This window comes from Haliaeetus albicilla, chromosome 1 (genome assembly GCF_947461875.1).
Source record: "Haliaeetus albicilla chromosome 1, bHalAlb1.1, whole genome shotgun sequence".
Taxonomy (NCBI): Eukaryota; Metazoa; Chordata; class Aves; order Accipitriformes; family Accipitridae; genus Haliaeetus; species Haliaeetus albicilla.
The window spans coordinates 80,788,898-80,803,484 of NC_091483.1; the positions used below are offsets into that span (position 1 = coordinate 80,788,898).

At 38.6% G+C, this 14,587-nt stretch overlaps 1 protein-coding gene across 4 annotated transcripts in view; it reads right to left on the reverse strand.

The window, feature by feature from the left end:
- Nucleotides 1–14,587, reverse strand: part of CTNNA2 (catenin alpha 2) — a 514,224-nt gene that overhangs the window by 52,467 nt on the left and 447,170 nt on the right. For all 4 annotated transcript variants that reach the window (XM_069796531.1, XM_069796522.1, XM_069796547.1 and 1 more), the window contains one exon: nucleotides 13,428–13,628. In XM_069796531.1, the coding sequence (XP_069652632.1) occupies nucleotides 13,428–13,628 (201 nt within the window). The remainder of the gene's footprint in view (nucleotides 1–13,427; nucleotides 13,629–14,587) is intronic.

Consider the following 14,587-nt stretch of genomic DNA (forward strand, 5'->3'; position numbering starts at 1 on the left):
GCTTATTTTAGTTGACCAGTGATATTAATTTCTCTTGTTGCAATATATATTTAAAAATATATAAATAATAAATATATAAAAATATATGAATAAATTTACATTTAACATCTAAAAATTTAATTTGGGCTACAATTATTGTTTTCCAAATTTTTTTTTTTTATCTGACCTATGAATATGAAAACACACAGAAAAAGCAGGCAGGCATACATGCTGTCTTTGTTATGCTAAGTCTGGTCACAAGCTCACCCTCTGAAGTTGTAAGTCTTAGGCCCAGAGATCTACAAGGGAGATATAGAAGTGAAATATATTAAGAGATTATTTACTTGCTAAATCAGAAAATGCAGCAGGAAAACTATGATATAGTTGCCATTGTGGAAACATGGTGGGATGACTTGCACAACCGGAATGCTGCAACGGATGGCTACAAACTCCTCAGAAGGGACAGGCGAGGAAGGAGAGGTGGTGGGGTAGCCCTGTATGTCAGGGAGTGTTTTGACTGTCTAGAGCTTGATGATGGTGACGGTAGGGTTGAGTGTTTACACGTAAGACTCAAGGGGAAGGCCAACGAGGCAGAGATCATGGTGGGAGTCTGTTATAGACCACCCAACCAGGATGAAGAGGCAGACAAAAAAGAAAGAAACTGGCTGCTCATGGCTTGGATGGGTGTACTCTGCTGGGTGAAAAACTGGCTGGATGGCCAGGCCCAAAGAGTGGTGGTGAGTGGAGTTAAATCCAGCTGGTGGCCGGTCACAAGCGGCGTTCCCCAGGGCTCAGTATTGGGCCCAGTTCTGTTTAATATCTTTATCAATGATCTGGACAAGGGATCGAGTGCACCCTCAGTAAGTTTGCAGACAACACCAAGTTGGGCAGCAGTGTTGATCTGCTTGAGGGTCGGAAGGCTCTACAGAGGGATCTGGACAGGCTGGATCGATGGGCCAAGGCCAATCGTATGGGATTCAACAAAGTCAAGTGCCGGGTCCTGCACTTGGGTCACAACAACCCCACGCAACGCTACAGGCTTGGGGAAGAGTGGCTGGAAAGCTGCCCGGTGGAAAAGGACCTGGGGGTGCTGGTCCACAGCCGGCTGAATATGAGCCAGCAGTGTGCCCAGGTGGCCCAGAAGGCCAACGGCATCCTGGCCTGTATCAGAACTAGTGTGGCCAGCAGGAGCAGGGAGGTGATCGTCCCCCTGTACTGGGCACTGGTGAGGCCGCACCTCGAGTACTGTGTTCAGTTTTGGGCCCCTCACAACGGGAAAGACATGGAGGTGCTGGAGCGTGTCCAGAGAAGGGCAACGAAGCTGGTGAAGGATCTAGAGCACAAGTCTTATGAGGAGCAGCTGAGAGAACTGGAGGTTGTTTAGCCTCTACAACTACCTGAACGGAGGTTTAGCGAGGTTGGTGTCGGTCTCTTCTCCCAAGTAACAAGTGATGGGATGAGAGGAAGTGGCCTCAAGTTGTGCCAAGGGAGGTTTAGATTGGATATTAGGAAGAAATTCTTCACTGAAATGGTTACCAAGCATTGGAACAGGCTGCACAGGGAAGTGGTGAGTCACCATCCCTGGAGGTATCTAGAAGACGTGTAGATGTGGTACTTAAGGACATGGTTTAGCGGTGGACTTGGCGGAGTTAGGTTAATGGTTGGACTTAATGATCTTAAAGGTCTTTTCCAACCTAAATGATTCTATGATTCTATGAAATTGTTGTTAAAGTGTTTAATAGGCAGCTATAGGGTCTTTGTTCAGCACCAGATCCTGCAAAATGTGCTACAATGAGAAACGCTCCTCACCAGAAACAAACATTTAATTTCTGAGAGATGTTTTAAACTCATATATTACTTCACTAATACAATGCTATTGGACTTATGATCCCACTTTACTTGAAATGGATGTACAGGATGAATAAATAGGTAGAGGTCAAAGCAGAGCTCAATTGTCAAAGGATGACAGGATCTTCCATATTTTTCCATATTCTCTCTGTATGGGATTTTTTCCCTTTCTACCTAAATTTTTATGTCCTTCAGCTCAGCCAATGAAGTATTACACTAATAATGTTCTGGATTGAAGCCCCACAGGTCATTTTTCTCACAATGCCATTGGAAAGATGCCAACAGTCATGACTTCATTCGTTCATTCAAGAAGCTGCAGCAGTAGATTCATAAGCATCAGGCCATGCGGAGGAGATGGAAAGTTACGTTTTATTCATTTTGGTGAACATGAGGTACTCATTCTTGACCACATGTATTACCACAGTGACTGCCCACTGTGTGCGAAAGGTTCTTTCAACAATTTTGACCTTGCAGACCTGGCTATAATTTAGTCCTTAATTTACATTATTACACGTGGATATTATCTGCTGTTTCAAAATGGAAATAGCTATTAAACTATGTAATGAATTGTTTGCTTGCCAATTGCATTTTTACATCATTTTTCATTAGACAAGCAAGAGAAAATATCTTAAACTAATAAGATGCTATTACTTATAACTTCTATAAACATACATTGTCATTTAATGCAGTAAAGTTTTTGGAAATTGAGTGAAGAACTGTAATATTCTCCATTTAAGGTTATTGGGCCACACTTGAGGAGCTCCATGGCAGTGATGTATGGGGAAATACCTAACTCAGTTGCACCCACCTACAAAACCTCCAGTCTTTCTTATCTGTCTTTTACTGTACAAAGGATATATTTATGCCGACAGTGAAAGAGCTACAAGCAAAATTCAGGGAAAGGCATAAAATCTGTATTTGGAGTTGGGACTTGTAAATGCATCAGATGGTGAGTGATTCATTTATTATGTACAGAGAGATTGGCTATGAATTTCACATTCAGAAGCAAAATCAATAATTGGGGTAAAAAATAAATATTGGTTTCTTAGTTTGAGCTGTGGTCTTGAAAACAGTTACGCATACACTTGGACTGACAAATGTGATCCCTTAACATCTCTCAGTCTATCTACATGAATTAATTAGGCGCCTGCATAAATGTTGACAGAATCAGGTCCCAAGTTAATAGCAACATTTCTAATTTACTGACTTTGTCATTCTAACAAATAAAGATTTTAAAGCCTTTCTATAGATGAGTTTTCAATGGCATTGAAGGCAAGATCACTGCCAACAAAATCTAGGTTGAATGGCTGCTGGAGAAAAATTGGGAAACAACAAAGTTAAAATTACTTCCATTTCATCTATTGATTCTTTTTTTTTTTTTACGATCAGCATGATAGAAAACTAGCATATCACCATGGGTGAATTCATGCATTGATACAACCTGTATTTTCTTGTGAACCACCTTGCTCCACACAGAAAATACTTTATCTATAGCTTTTCTTGTTTTTCTCCCATCCCACCCATATCTCCTACATATTAAAATTATCAAGTAATTATCTATTTTCTAAAAATATATTCTCTATTGACTTTTTCTCTTATGGCACTCAGTTTGTACTGTCTTGTTTGTACTGAAAAACATAGCTGTAAATTTTGTTTAGTGACATGGGAACAATAAGATTACTGATAGACATGGAAAAGTTAGGTTACATAATAAAATTATTGAGATACAGCAATTAAAAATGTTTGGGTGTTATTGCTCATAGCATTAGAATCTTAAGTTTCATTAATATGCAAGATTAAATTAATGCCTAGCTAATTTAATCCACTTTTATGGCCTTATTATTTATGAACTTGAATTCCTCAGCATCTTAAGTAGATGTAAATGTTCAGAAATCTAGAAAGGGATAATTAAGACACAAAAACCCAATAAAGGTCACGGTCCCTCCAAGTGCACGGGCTTCTAATTCTTAGCGGTATCAATGGTAGTTAGGAAACTTGGCTTGGTTTCATCCTGCTTTGTATATCCGAAAGATAGAAATCTGTGTTTCCCTATACTAAATGGAGAGCAACAGATGTTTCCATTAGACAATTAATCACACCTACTTTAAGAAAGGAGGTCAAGTTCAGCTGAATCAAATTCTGATATTCCTCTGTCCACTGAATAGAGAGGGAGGACAGATGACTTGCTTAGACCAGTTTTCTGCTTTGGACAACCAAGTTTAAGCATAAATCAATCCCATTCTTGCACCAAATCCTAGAACACTTTTGGCTCTAAATCAGAAGGGTGCCCAGGAGGGCACTGCCTGAGCACAAGTGGCTACTTTCCATCCAAATCTCACCAGAACCGAAGGGTTCCCAAAGGTCTCATCTTTGAGGCATTATTCTAGCCAGAAGACTATTTTTGAACGGCATCAGCAGAGCTACTTTTTAGAGCTTCCTTTTAAAGTGACGAGCACCTACTCGACTCTTTCTAGTATCCAGGGGTTTGGATCCAAGGGAATCACCCTTCTCAAAGGGCAGAGGTTGTTCTCTGGAGCCACACTGTCCTCAGACAAACCAGATGCTTGAGCTCCAGAGAAGTGACTGATCTCACGTACCCACGTCTGTTCAGCTTTGCCCTCTGGCTAGCTCTTGGTAGCTCTATATTCATTTAAGCATTTGTAGTTGTCCTTCGGAAATTTGGTTTTCCCTATGCCATCTTCATAGAGACTAGACATGTAATTTTAGGTGCCAATCACCTGGTCAAAATAGCCCTTAAGTGGCTGTAAAAATCTGGTCTGATTTGGGTAAGATTATTCAAGGATGACGTGGCAGTCTAAAGGTTTGGACAGCTACGCTGCTAAAAGTTGAAGGAGGGATCCCTGAAAATCTCACACAGAGAATCTGTGCTTCTCCTAAACATCACAGTTGTGTATGTCACATAAATCAACAAAATTATCCAGAATGATTGGCGGTTTTGCAAGCTAAGAGTTATCAGGGGACACTAATAAAGAGAAAATCCATGAATGACTCACTACATTAAAAAAAATTACACTGTTAGGAAAAAAGCTCAGCCATTATCCAGATTTAAGAGAGTTTTGTACAGGAAATTCACAAAGCTATAGCTTAAAAATTTCAGAGTTCTGGATGAAATGTCTTCCTTTTTTAATCAATTTTTTTATTAATCCATTAATTTACTTAACTGAGGAAAGAAAGCAGTCTACTGGGAAGTTTAAGTATTTTAAACAGGTATTTAAAAAATAATCCTATGGGATATCTGACATACCCTGTCAAAGGCGGCACAATTTCTCAACTTAGTTTGAAGGATGAATAAGGAATCACACATGACACCTCATTTAGCTTGAAGTGTTTGTCAAAGTCTGTTTCTAGAAGAACTGTAAATTCCTTATCAGAAGATTCTAAATATTTCATAAAATGTTTTTAAGCCCTAGTCTCATATTGTATCATAATTTATAATATTTCAGTCATGACTATTATATTGCTAATTAAAAAGAAAAAGCTTTATAAAGCTCTACTGAAATACTATACAATATATCATAGAATCATAGAATCGTTTAGGTTGGAAAACACCTTCAAGATCATCGAGTCCAACCGTAAACCTAGCACTGCCAAGTCCACCACTAAACCATGTCCCTAAGCACCACATCTACACATCTTCTAGATACCTTCAGGGATGGGGACTCCACCACTTCCCTGGGCAGCCTGTTCCAATGCTTGACAACCCTTTCGGTGAAGATATTTTTCCTAATATCCAATCTAAACCTCCCCTGCTGCAACTTCTCATCCTATGGCTTGTTAGTTGGGAGAAGAGACCAGCACCCACCTCACTACAACCCCCTTTCAGGCAGTTGTAGAGAGCGATCAGGTCTCCCCTCAGCCTCCTTTTCTCCAGGCTGAACAACCCCAGTTCCCTCAGCCGTTCCCCATAGGACTTGTGCTCCAGACCCTTCACCAGCTTTGTTGGCCTTCATTGCCTAATATGACAGTATTAGACCAACTGTTTTTTTGAGAAGCAGATTTGATTTAAATATTTCGTTGCTTGGGCTGACGTACGCTCCTATGTATGTATCTTTGTAGCACACATTGTGCATAGACATATCATGCACATACATACATATATTAATAATATTTTTGTTGTCACAGAATGAAGAAATGCCCATAAATAATCAGGTATGTGTTTTACGTCACTGGATTGGGTTTTCAGAGTGTTTACTGTTCTGGGCTCAGAGCAGCAGTCACTGATTTCTGTTACAGCTAAATACTCATCAGTAAAAATGTGAATACTCATCAGTTCTGGATATTAAACCCTATGAGTCTCACACTGGTCACTCAGGAAAGAGGAAAAGCAAAATTAGGGCAAAATTTGCAAAATGCTGGTTTAAGTGCTATGGCATAGAAAAGGATGAAACATCACTCTCCAAAGCACAAGACCATCTTTTCTCTCCTTGCTATTTACTGATTCACCTTTTCCCCCAATGAAATGGTTAAAGGATAGATGTAAAATAATGAATACGCATACCCTATAGCATTTCGCAGTAAACACAAGACTTTCAGGAAGAATCAGCCTTCACTGCCAATACACTGCATCGCTGATTTAGCCATGGACCATAAACTCAATGTTCTCAGGGTGCTTTGGATTTATGGCCAAGTCCTGACCCTTTGGCCCATATGTGTTAAGTATGTCTTCTGGCACTTCACAGAAGGCTCCTACTTTACCTGTGGGTATATGCAACTATGTAGTATAGACGTGGTAATGCAACACTTTCAGGAAATGTTGGATTTGTTCATGTGCAGTACAGGGGAGCTGTACATTATAGAAATTAATGGGATGTCTGGAGGTACATTACCAAGTATTGTGAGATATGGACAGACATGAAAGAAAATAAAACAAACCTTCAAAGTTTGTCCTGACTGAACTCATTCGCAGAAAGATAAAATGTCAGGGGAGAACCAAGGAAAGCGGTGTCTGCGGGGAGATGCCTTGTGGCCAGCATAGTAGGCAATCAAGTAATGGAAGGGTCCATCACAAAGCGTAGAAAGAAGGATAACAAATGACGGCTGCAGGGACATACATGTCTCACCAATTTCAGACGTCTCACTCATTGTCCCGCCTACTTGTGCAAATAAAGACTACATACAGTGAGTACCCCCAAAATATTACCACTAAATGGAATGCCCTTCAGGTTAATATTTCAAATACAAGCTGGCTGCAGCTCTTCAAAAAATCCCCTCAAGAAAACAGTTGCATGCTGTTGGACACAAAATGGCTTATATAACATAAGCAAAACACCCTTTCTGGCTTTAGTTATGGCTTTAGTTATAAGTTTGTGTATATCTGTACGTAGGTGTGTGTAGGCAAGGGGATGCAAGGAATGCCAGTGTTTTTATTTGAAAAGATTATTGTACAATTCACACTTATATTCACAAAACATTCTGTTGGAGCTAGTCAATATTCAGTGCATTTTTCTGCCCATATTTTCTAGACTTGGTATAAATTTTTTTCTACCTCCACAACCATCCTCCTTTCTTTAAAAAATGCCTCTTCAGAAGATGTTTTTGAGAACAGATTTGAACATCGACTAAGTAATAATGGTTTATTAAAATGGGCACTTTTATTATACTAACCTACTATTCATTATCTAAGATGTCTGGCACGTCCGAAATAGATAATCCTAGTCTTTTTAAACTCTCCTGGAGTTAATTTGCCTCCAAATCCCCACATTTCTTTAATTTTGCCATCCTTATCTTGACCATCTTCCATTTCTGGAAGATTTTTAGGTTGTGGAGATCAAAGCAGAAGCAACTATTTGGGACATTCAGTGAATATCCTCCTTAAAGTACAGGCTAACATCTTAAACACGGATGTGAGGGCTGTTGCACATGGAAAAGGTATCTTTGCCCAGCTGCCCATAATGTTGCCATACTTCTTCTGAGAAGATGAATTAGCTCAGAGCCTTCCTGTCAGTCTAGATAATATAGCTTAAATTGTTCCATTTACCTAGAGAAATTAAATAACATTATCTTTTAGTGTTGTCTTTCTGATAAGGAAACTCCTCTACTCCCACCAGCCAAACCAGCATTTTCCTTCTGGCAAATTTTCCTTCTGCTATTCACCTGTTAATTAATACATTATACACCAACCACAGCGCTGTCCCCTGAAGCATCACAGGATTTATCTTTCTGCCTGCTGAGAAATGGTCATTTATGCTTTGCTTGTGCCTTGTAACCAGCTCTTAATCCACCAAAGGCCTTAACATTCACTCCACAGTTACCCATTTTCCAAACAGCTGTGTGTGCAGGACTTCATGAAAAGCCTTTGAAAATCTAAATCTATTACGTTACATATTCCTCTGCATATTGAACAAAGTCTCTCTGGTTAAAAATTCTTTGGATCAAACCAAGCACTAGTGGAACATCATGTTGGGTATTCTCCGGTCCTTTTGTAAAATACTTTTTTTTTAAATAATGCATTAAATGTTTTTGTTGGTGATACCTTGACCTTTGGATTTCAGTTTAGCAAAACTTTAAAGAAAATGCTACAGTGCTTTGCAGAATAAAAGCCATAATTTCATCAAAACCCCTGGATAAACGATCTCATGTTCTCAGAATGATGGTACCCATAAGTTGTACTACAACTACCTGAAACTCCCATAAAACGGGAATTTAATATCATTTATTTTTTTAAATAGGCTCCATTTTGCATTTTTTAGCTCTGCCTCAGATTCAATATGGAGGTTTTTTTGATTACAGCCATGCTTAAATTCATCTTCTTGCTTCTACATTTTGTTTCCCTTCATATCACTGCTGAAAAATCCATCTTTACCACATTTTAGTATTAGCTTTGATAATATCATTGAGCTGCCTTTTCCTAGTGATAAATATCTTTAAAGTTTGTCCTACTCACACTGATAAAACTCTCACAGGCTTATTGCTGAATTGCCAGTAGTGTTGATTTTCAACTTTATTCCATTCTGATAAAGACAAAATAAAAAAATTTGAGTCAAAACAGAAGTCAGAGTGACCTACTTAAAAACAGCTAGTTACAAATATACTAGGATATTTTTAAAACATGCTAAAAGCTGAAGCTCAGATTTCTGGTCTGAATCAGATGATTTAATATTTCCAATGTCCTTCACAGGAGTGAGTAACCCAAGTACTACAGTACTTGCTCTTCCAGAATGGTTTCCAGATATTCCCATGCACACTGAAGGGGAAAAAAAAAAAAAAATATCGGAAAGTTTTCACAGCCCTTCCCACGCAGTTCTGGTCCCATTTGTTCTGCTTTTCCTCCTTCATTTCCCATTCACTCCCTTTCATTACAACCCTGCAAAGTCTACTGTAGCTTTCCCAATTTAAATTCAACCCTCTGACCTTTAAAGAATGTCACAGCTTTTTCTCCTCCCTGCATCTCAGAAATCTTGAGAAATAATATTAAAGCTCGTTGCCTGCTACTTGGTCTCTTTCTACGGACAGTTCTTTTTACTCATTTAGAAACTCATCCTTCTATCCTTCAGTTGTTAGAGCTTCTCAAGCAATTGATAAGGAACCTTCTATCTCCTCCTTATTAAAGGCAATGGGACACTCTCAGCCGGCCTCGGTCACTGCTAGGATGGGGTACTGAAGAGTATGAGATCTCAGTATTCAAACAGAAATTGTGCTTTCTGTTTTCTCTTACTCCCTTCCCTTGCTTTTAACCTTTTCTTTCTCCTCTCTTTTCCTTTCCACCCTTCTCTCCTTCCTTTTTTTTTTCCACGGACCATCTGTAGCAGGATAATTTCACAGTTCTCTCTCCACAAATACTGAATATAACATTTAACCAGAGCCATCAGCACAGCCCTAACTCCCAAACCCCAGGCTGTGTCTGACCCTGGTTCCCCTCCCTGGGCCTGATCCTGACCCCCACCTGTGGGCTGACATCCCAGCCTGGGCTCCCACCATCCCCGTCCCCACGGAGGTCCCCGATGCCCAGGGCTGGGGCTGCCCTTTAGCTCTTTAGGACTCCAAGCTAAAGATAGCAGTAAAACTTCACAGTGCCCCAACAAGCAAACAAAAAAATTAAATCCTGAAGCTCTGGTTTACTCCTGCACACAATTAACATCCACTAAAATCTATGAGTTTTCTGTTTGGTCCAGGCGAGCCCCGTAGACTCTGTGGGTTTATAGTTTTCATCTTGGATTTATAAGAAAGTCTGCAAGTGAGAGTCAAGTTTTTATTTTGGTTTTAAAGGAAAATAAAAGTACCCAATTTTAAAAAGACATTAACCAATACGTCACTCCCTAATACTGCTGTCAGAGATAAGAATCTAGCCTCTACCAAGTACTTGGCTATAAAGGCAGTGGGGTACTCAAGCGCAGGCAAGAAAGCACTAAAACACTACCCCCCCCCCCCATATTCCAAAGGCTGTAAATTAAAACAACAAACAAATAAAACTTTAAGGTGAAACCAGTTATTAAAGTAAGGTTTGCACAGTTTCAATTTCTCAGAACCTACCAATATCATTTTCATTAAAGATTAATTTTCTCCCCCTGCCAAACAACCCATTAGCAAGGTGTTTCTCTTTCCAAAACAGTGTATCCATATTTCTACACTGTGGATCAAGCCCAGTACTCATATAACAGTATGAAATCCCTGGAAAAAGAAGCTTAACAGAGGCTTTCCTTTCCTGAACTGATAGTTAAAAGTAAATAATAAGAGAAAGGTAATGTGCTTATTTCCCTTCCATTGCCATTTAGCTAAATTTTCACCAGCTTTCAAAAGCATTTAATTGAAAAATAAAGGTGAATTAAAAAAAAAGAGGGAACGAAGATGAAAACGATAAGGTGTTCATCATTGTGTTTCTCACAGAGATTTTAATATGTGCATCTGTGGGTGGAGCCTGACTCCAAATAAATCACTCTCGTCATTCTTGAGTGTTTGATAAAATCTGCGCTGGATCTCAAGGTGATGAATAGAAAGAATATATAAATATCTGTCTGTATTCATAGATACCCATACCTTTATATCCGTAGCTACACGGATGCATGCATAAATGGAGACCTGTTCTGGGTGAGAGGCCAGGGCACAGAATGGTGTAGGGTGGTCTAAAAACCATTTTAAACACTTTATTCTAGGGTGACAAAATGAGTCAGTATATTCTACCTTTTTTAATCAACAATCATAGAGAAATAATAATCAACGCCTTTGTAAATGGCCTGAAAAGCTGCAGATAGAATTGTGCTGTAATATTAATTATCCACGTTCGTGTCTGGCATAAATCATTTTAGCTTCATTGGCTCCATTGAATTTGGACCCATTCCGTCTTCTGAACTTCTGTTGCACAATTTGTACATGATGTACAGTTCTTAACATTTAAAATAGATTTTTTTTTAAATTTTTTTTTAATTACTCACAAGTTTACTTGCATTTTACTAAATACAAAATAAGTAATAACTTTGATATTGAGGAACAGAGAGTCAGTCTTAAATATTGAATCCCAGAATTGGCAAGTTATGTTGTCAAGATGCACTTAGTCCAGAGCTTCTAGCACTTAGTTATAATTCAAATTATACCAAAAAGCACATTAAATATGGAATGTATTTACTGTGCCTATTATTGATCTATATAACTGCACTTTATAACTGTCAGTTACTCTGTTGAAAAATTATTAACAAAAAATTTTACAGAACATTAGGTCAGAAATTTTAGCTGAATAAAAAGCCTGAAGATACGTTTTGTTTTGCTTAATAAAGAAATCTTAGTGATAGGAAGGATTCTTCAAAATGTCTCCTTTACCAAAAGGAGACTTTAACACAAGAGTGCAACAAAATATTTACCATATCAAACTGAACAGATTATTTTCTTTCTGTGAACTCATAATACCAGTTCATAGACTTTTTCAAATAAGCCAAATTTACAGTACTTGTTCCATTGATCTCTTGTTGGGTAGTAAAAAAATAGAGGGACTCATAAACACAATTTTCAGACCCACTTTTGCTTCTCGCACCTAAAAAATACATGACACAAATAGAATCACTAAACTTCGAGGAAAAAAAGAAGCAAACCTTATTGCATTGTCTTCAAGCTGTTCCTGGCCAAAACCTGACACTCTGCGTTCAGCCAAATGTAAAGTGAACATGAATGTTGGACAGGAGAGAGCTGTGTAGAGCCAAACGGAGCGTGTCCCATAACCTGAAGTTCATGTTACTGATTTTTGATCACTCCCCCAAAACGTCTCTCTGCAGCTCACACACAGAGTCTGTGAAAGTTAGCTTCTGCGGGTTGGTGTGAATCTACTCGCGTTGTGGGTGTTCAAGGCACAACTTTCTAGTCATAATCACAAGAATCCACACTTCAGCTATAATTTCCAATAAATTATAATGAAAGGTCAGAAAAAGAAGAAATTCTTGATTTTGGTCCCTAGGATTTATGTGGGCAAATAGGGCTTGGGGTCCCTATCAGGGCTAAAAGATAAAAAGCTGGGGACAACAATAACACAACAAGTAATATTAAATCATCCCAACATTGTTTTTAGCTCATTTTGCTGATCTCTGTTCTCAAAGCTAACACAGAGGCTGCCAGAGCTACAACTGTTTTTGCTTTTCTATCTTATAGGGAGACGCCTGGTTGTTTTGTCCGAATGTTACATCTGCTGTGTCCTGAACTGGTGCATTCCTTTTTGTTCCTTCTAAAATAATCTTGATGATTTTAAAGCCCAGGTGAGCAAGTGCAGTCAGATAGGGGAGAACCAGCTCAGACATTTTCAGACATCGACACTACGTGCATCTATATCCCAGCTGGTCACTTGTACGGTGAGGGGAGACCTAGTCCGTAAAGCTGATGAAATTCAAAGCATGATTCATCTGCACAAATGCAGACCACTGCTTTAAGATGAGAGCACTTGAGAGTACTGCCTGCACTGAACAATTCAGATGCACATAGCAACGGATAATAGTGAGTATAAAGGAGACTAAAATGACCAGCTTAGATGTAATCACCCACACTTAGATGAATCCAACCCCTGCTCTGTGAAGGCAAAAACAGGTTAAAAAAAAAAAAAAATCAGTATTTTTTCCCAGTCTACCCATCTGGCAGATTTCTATATTTTCATATAATCTATTTATTTTATATAATCTATAGATTTTATATAATCTAGCAGACTTTCATATTTTTTTCAATCAGGTAATATATTTTCAGTTGCTCAAACATATTGTCAAAGAAAAATTGTTTCGTTTGGAAACACAACTTCAGTCACCAACAAGGACATTCACCTGCACAAACCACAGAGTAACGTTTGTAATGATCTTCTAGAGACGCATAATACAGAATCAACCGACCCAGAAAGAACTTGAGGAAAAGGCTGTGTATCATTTACTCAAATCATTGAAACTCTGATGAAGTAGAATAGCCTTGATGGGTTACTGAATCCCTTGTCTTATACAGCTCTTGTCAGTATGACTTCTGCAGTAGCATTGAGGAGAGAATAAAAAAAGAAGTCATAATCATTAATTTTTTTGTTTATATCTTCTTTTCAAGCACAGGTTCCCCACTGAGTTACAGATTTCAGAGAACTAACTGAAAGTTCTAAGTGATACAGTATTGAACAATACTTCACGCAAGCTTACCGGTTTCAGAGAGCAGCTTGGTAGCTTCCAGTACCTTCTCAGTATAAACTCCAGTTTCATAGTTTTCCATCTCTGCATTGATGATGTGAATAACTCTGGCTGCACGGCCTCGGATGGCACCTGCAGTTCTGTCCAGCGTATCGACATCCCCCTCTTGGAGAGCAATCACACACTTATTCACATCTTCCAGAATATGGTTTTCTGGAATGTAGGAAAAAAATTAAGGCTCATTTCATTTCGTTCTTCCTCATAGCAAAGCTTACTGATTTCAGTAAACAGCAAATGTCACTATGTTGAAAAATTGGTATCTGTCTTTATCCAGGTCTGCAAAACAAATACCATTCTGTGATGCTATGCCACATAACAGTAAAAATCCCGAGTGTGATATTTATCTTTAAAAGGGACTGGGCTAAGTCCTCTCACCTATAATACGAGTACCAACCTGTAATTCTTTGAAAAACAGTCACATTAATTTCAAACATCACACTGAATTTTATTATAATGAAAGTGTAATGAAAATCAATGCAAAAAGGAAACTAGTCAAATATTATGCAGATGCTCTAATAAACAGTTGGGCAATTTTCTGAAGATGAATTTACACATTCCCATAAACGTTTAATATGTTTGGTTCATTTGTGCCTAAATAAACTAGAAAAGAAAATAAATCATTTTGAAAAGACCACAGCAAATGGCCTTTCTAGATGGCAGGGAGCCTGTGTATGAGCAGTTGATCTCCTTTACTCCATCTATGCCAGAGATTAAGCTGTGAATTTTTCATGACGCACCGTATAATCATATGTGGCTGTGCATATTCTGAAGTAAGAGTTGACAATAGTGAGTCTGCTCAGGTGATGTAATATCAAGTAGCTTTACTGAAATCTTCTGAGCTGCATTGGGTTTTTTGGGCTCCGAATCAGGCCATCTACTCTCACGTGCTGCAGTATCACAGTTTATGTAGTATTATCCCATACAGAAAATGTGAAAGGATGAAGCAGATTTTGACTAGGACGAAGCAGGTTTTGACTAGGTCAGACATTATTTCCCTGCAGCCAGTACAGTGAAAAATCATTTCAGTAATAAAACTATGACTGAATTTCATATTTGAGCAAACTCACTCTGAGAAGCTCAGTGACTCTAAACAACAACTTTTCTGCCACAGA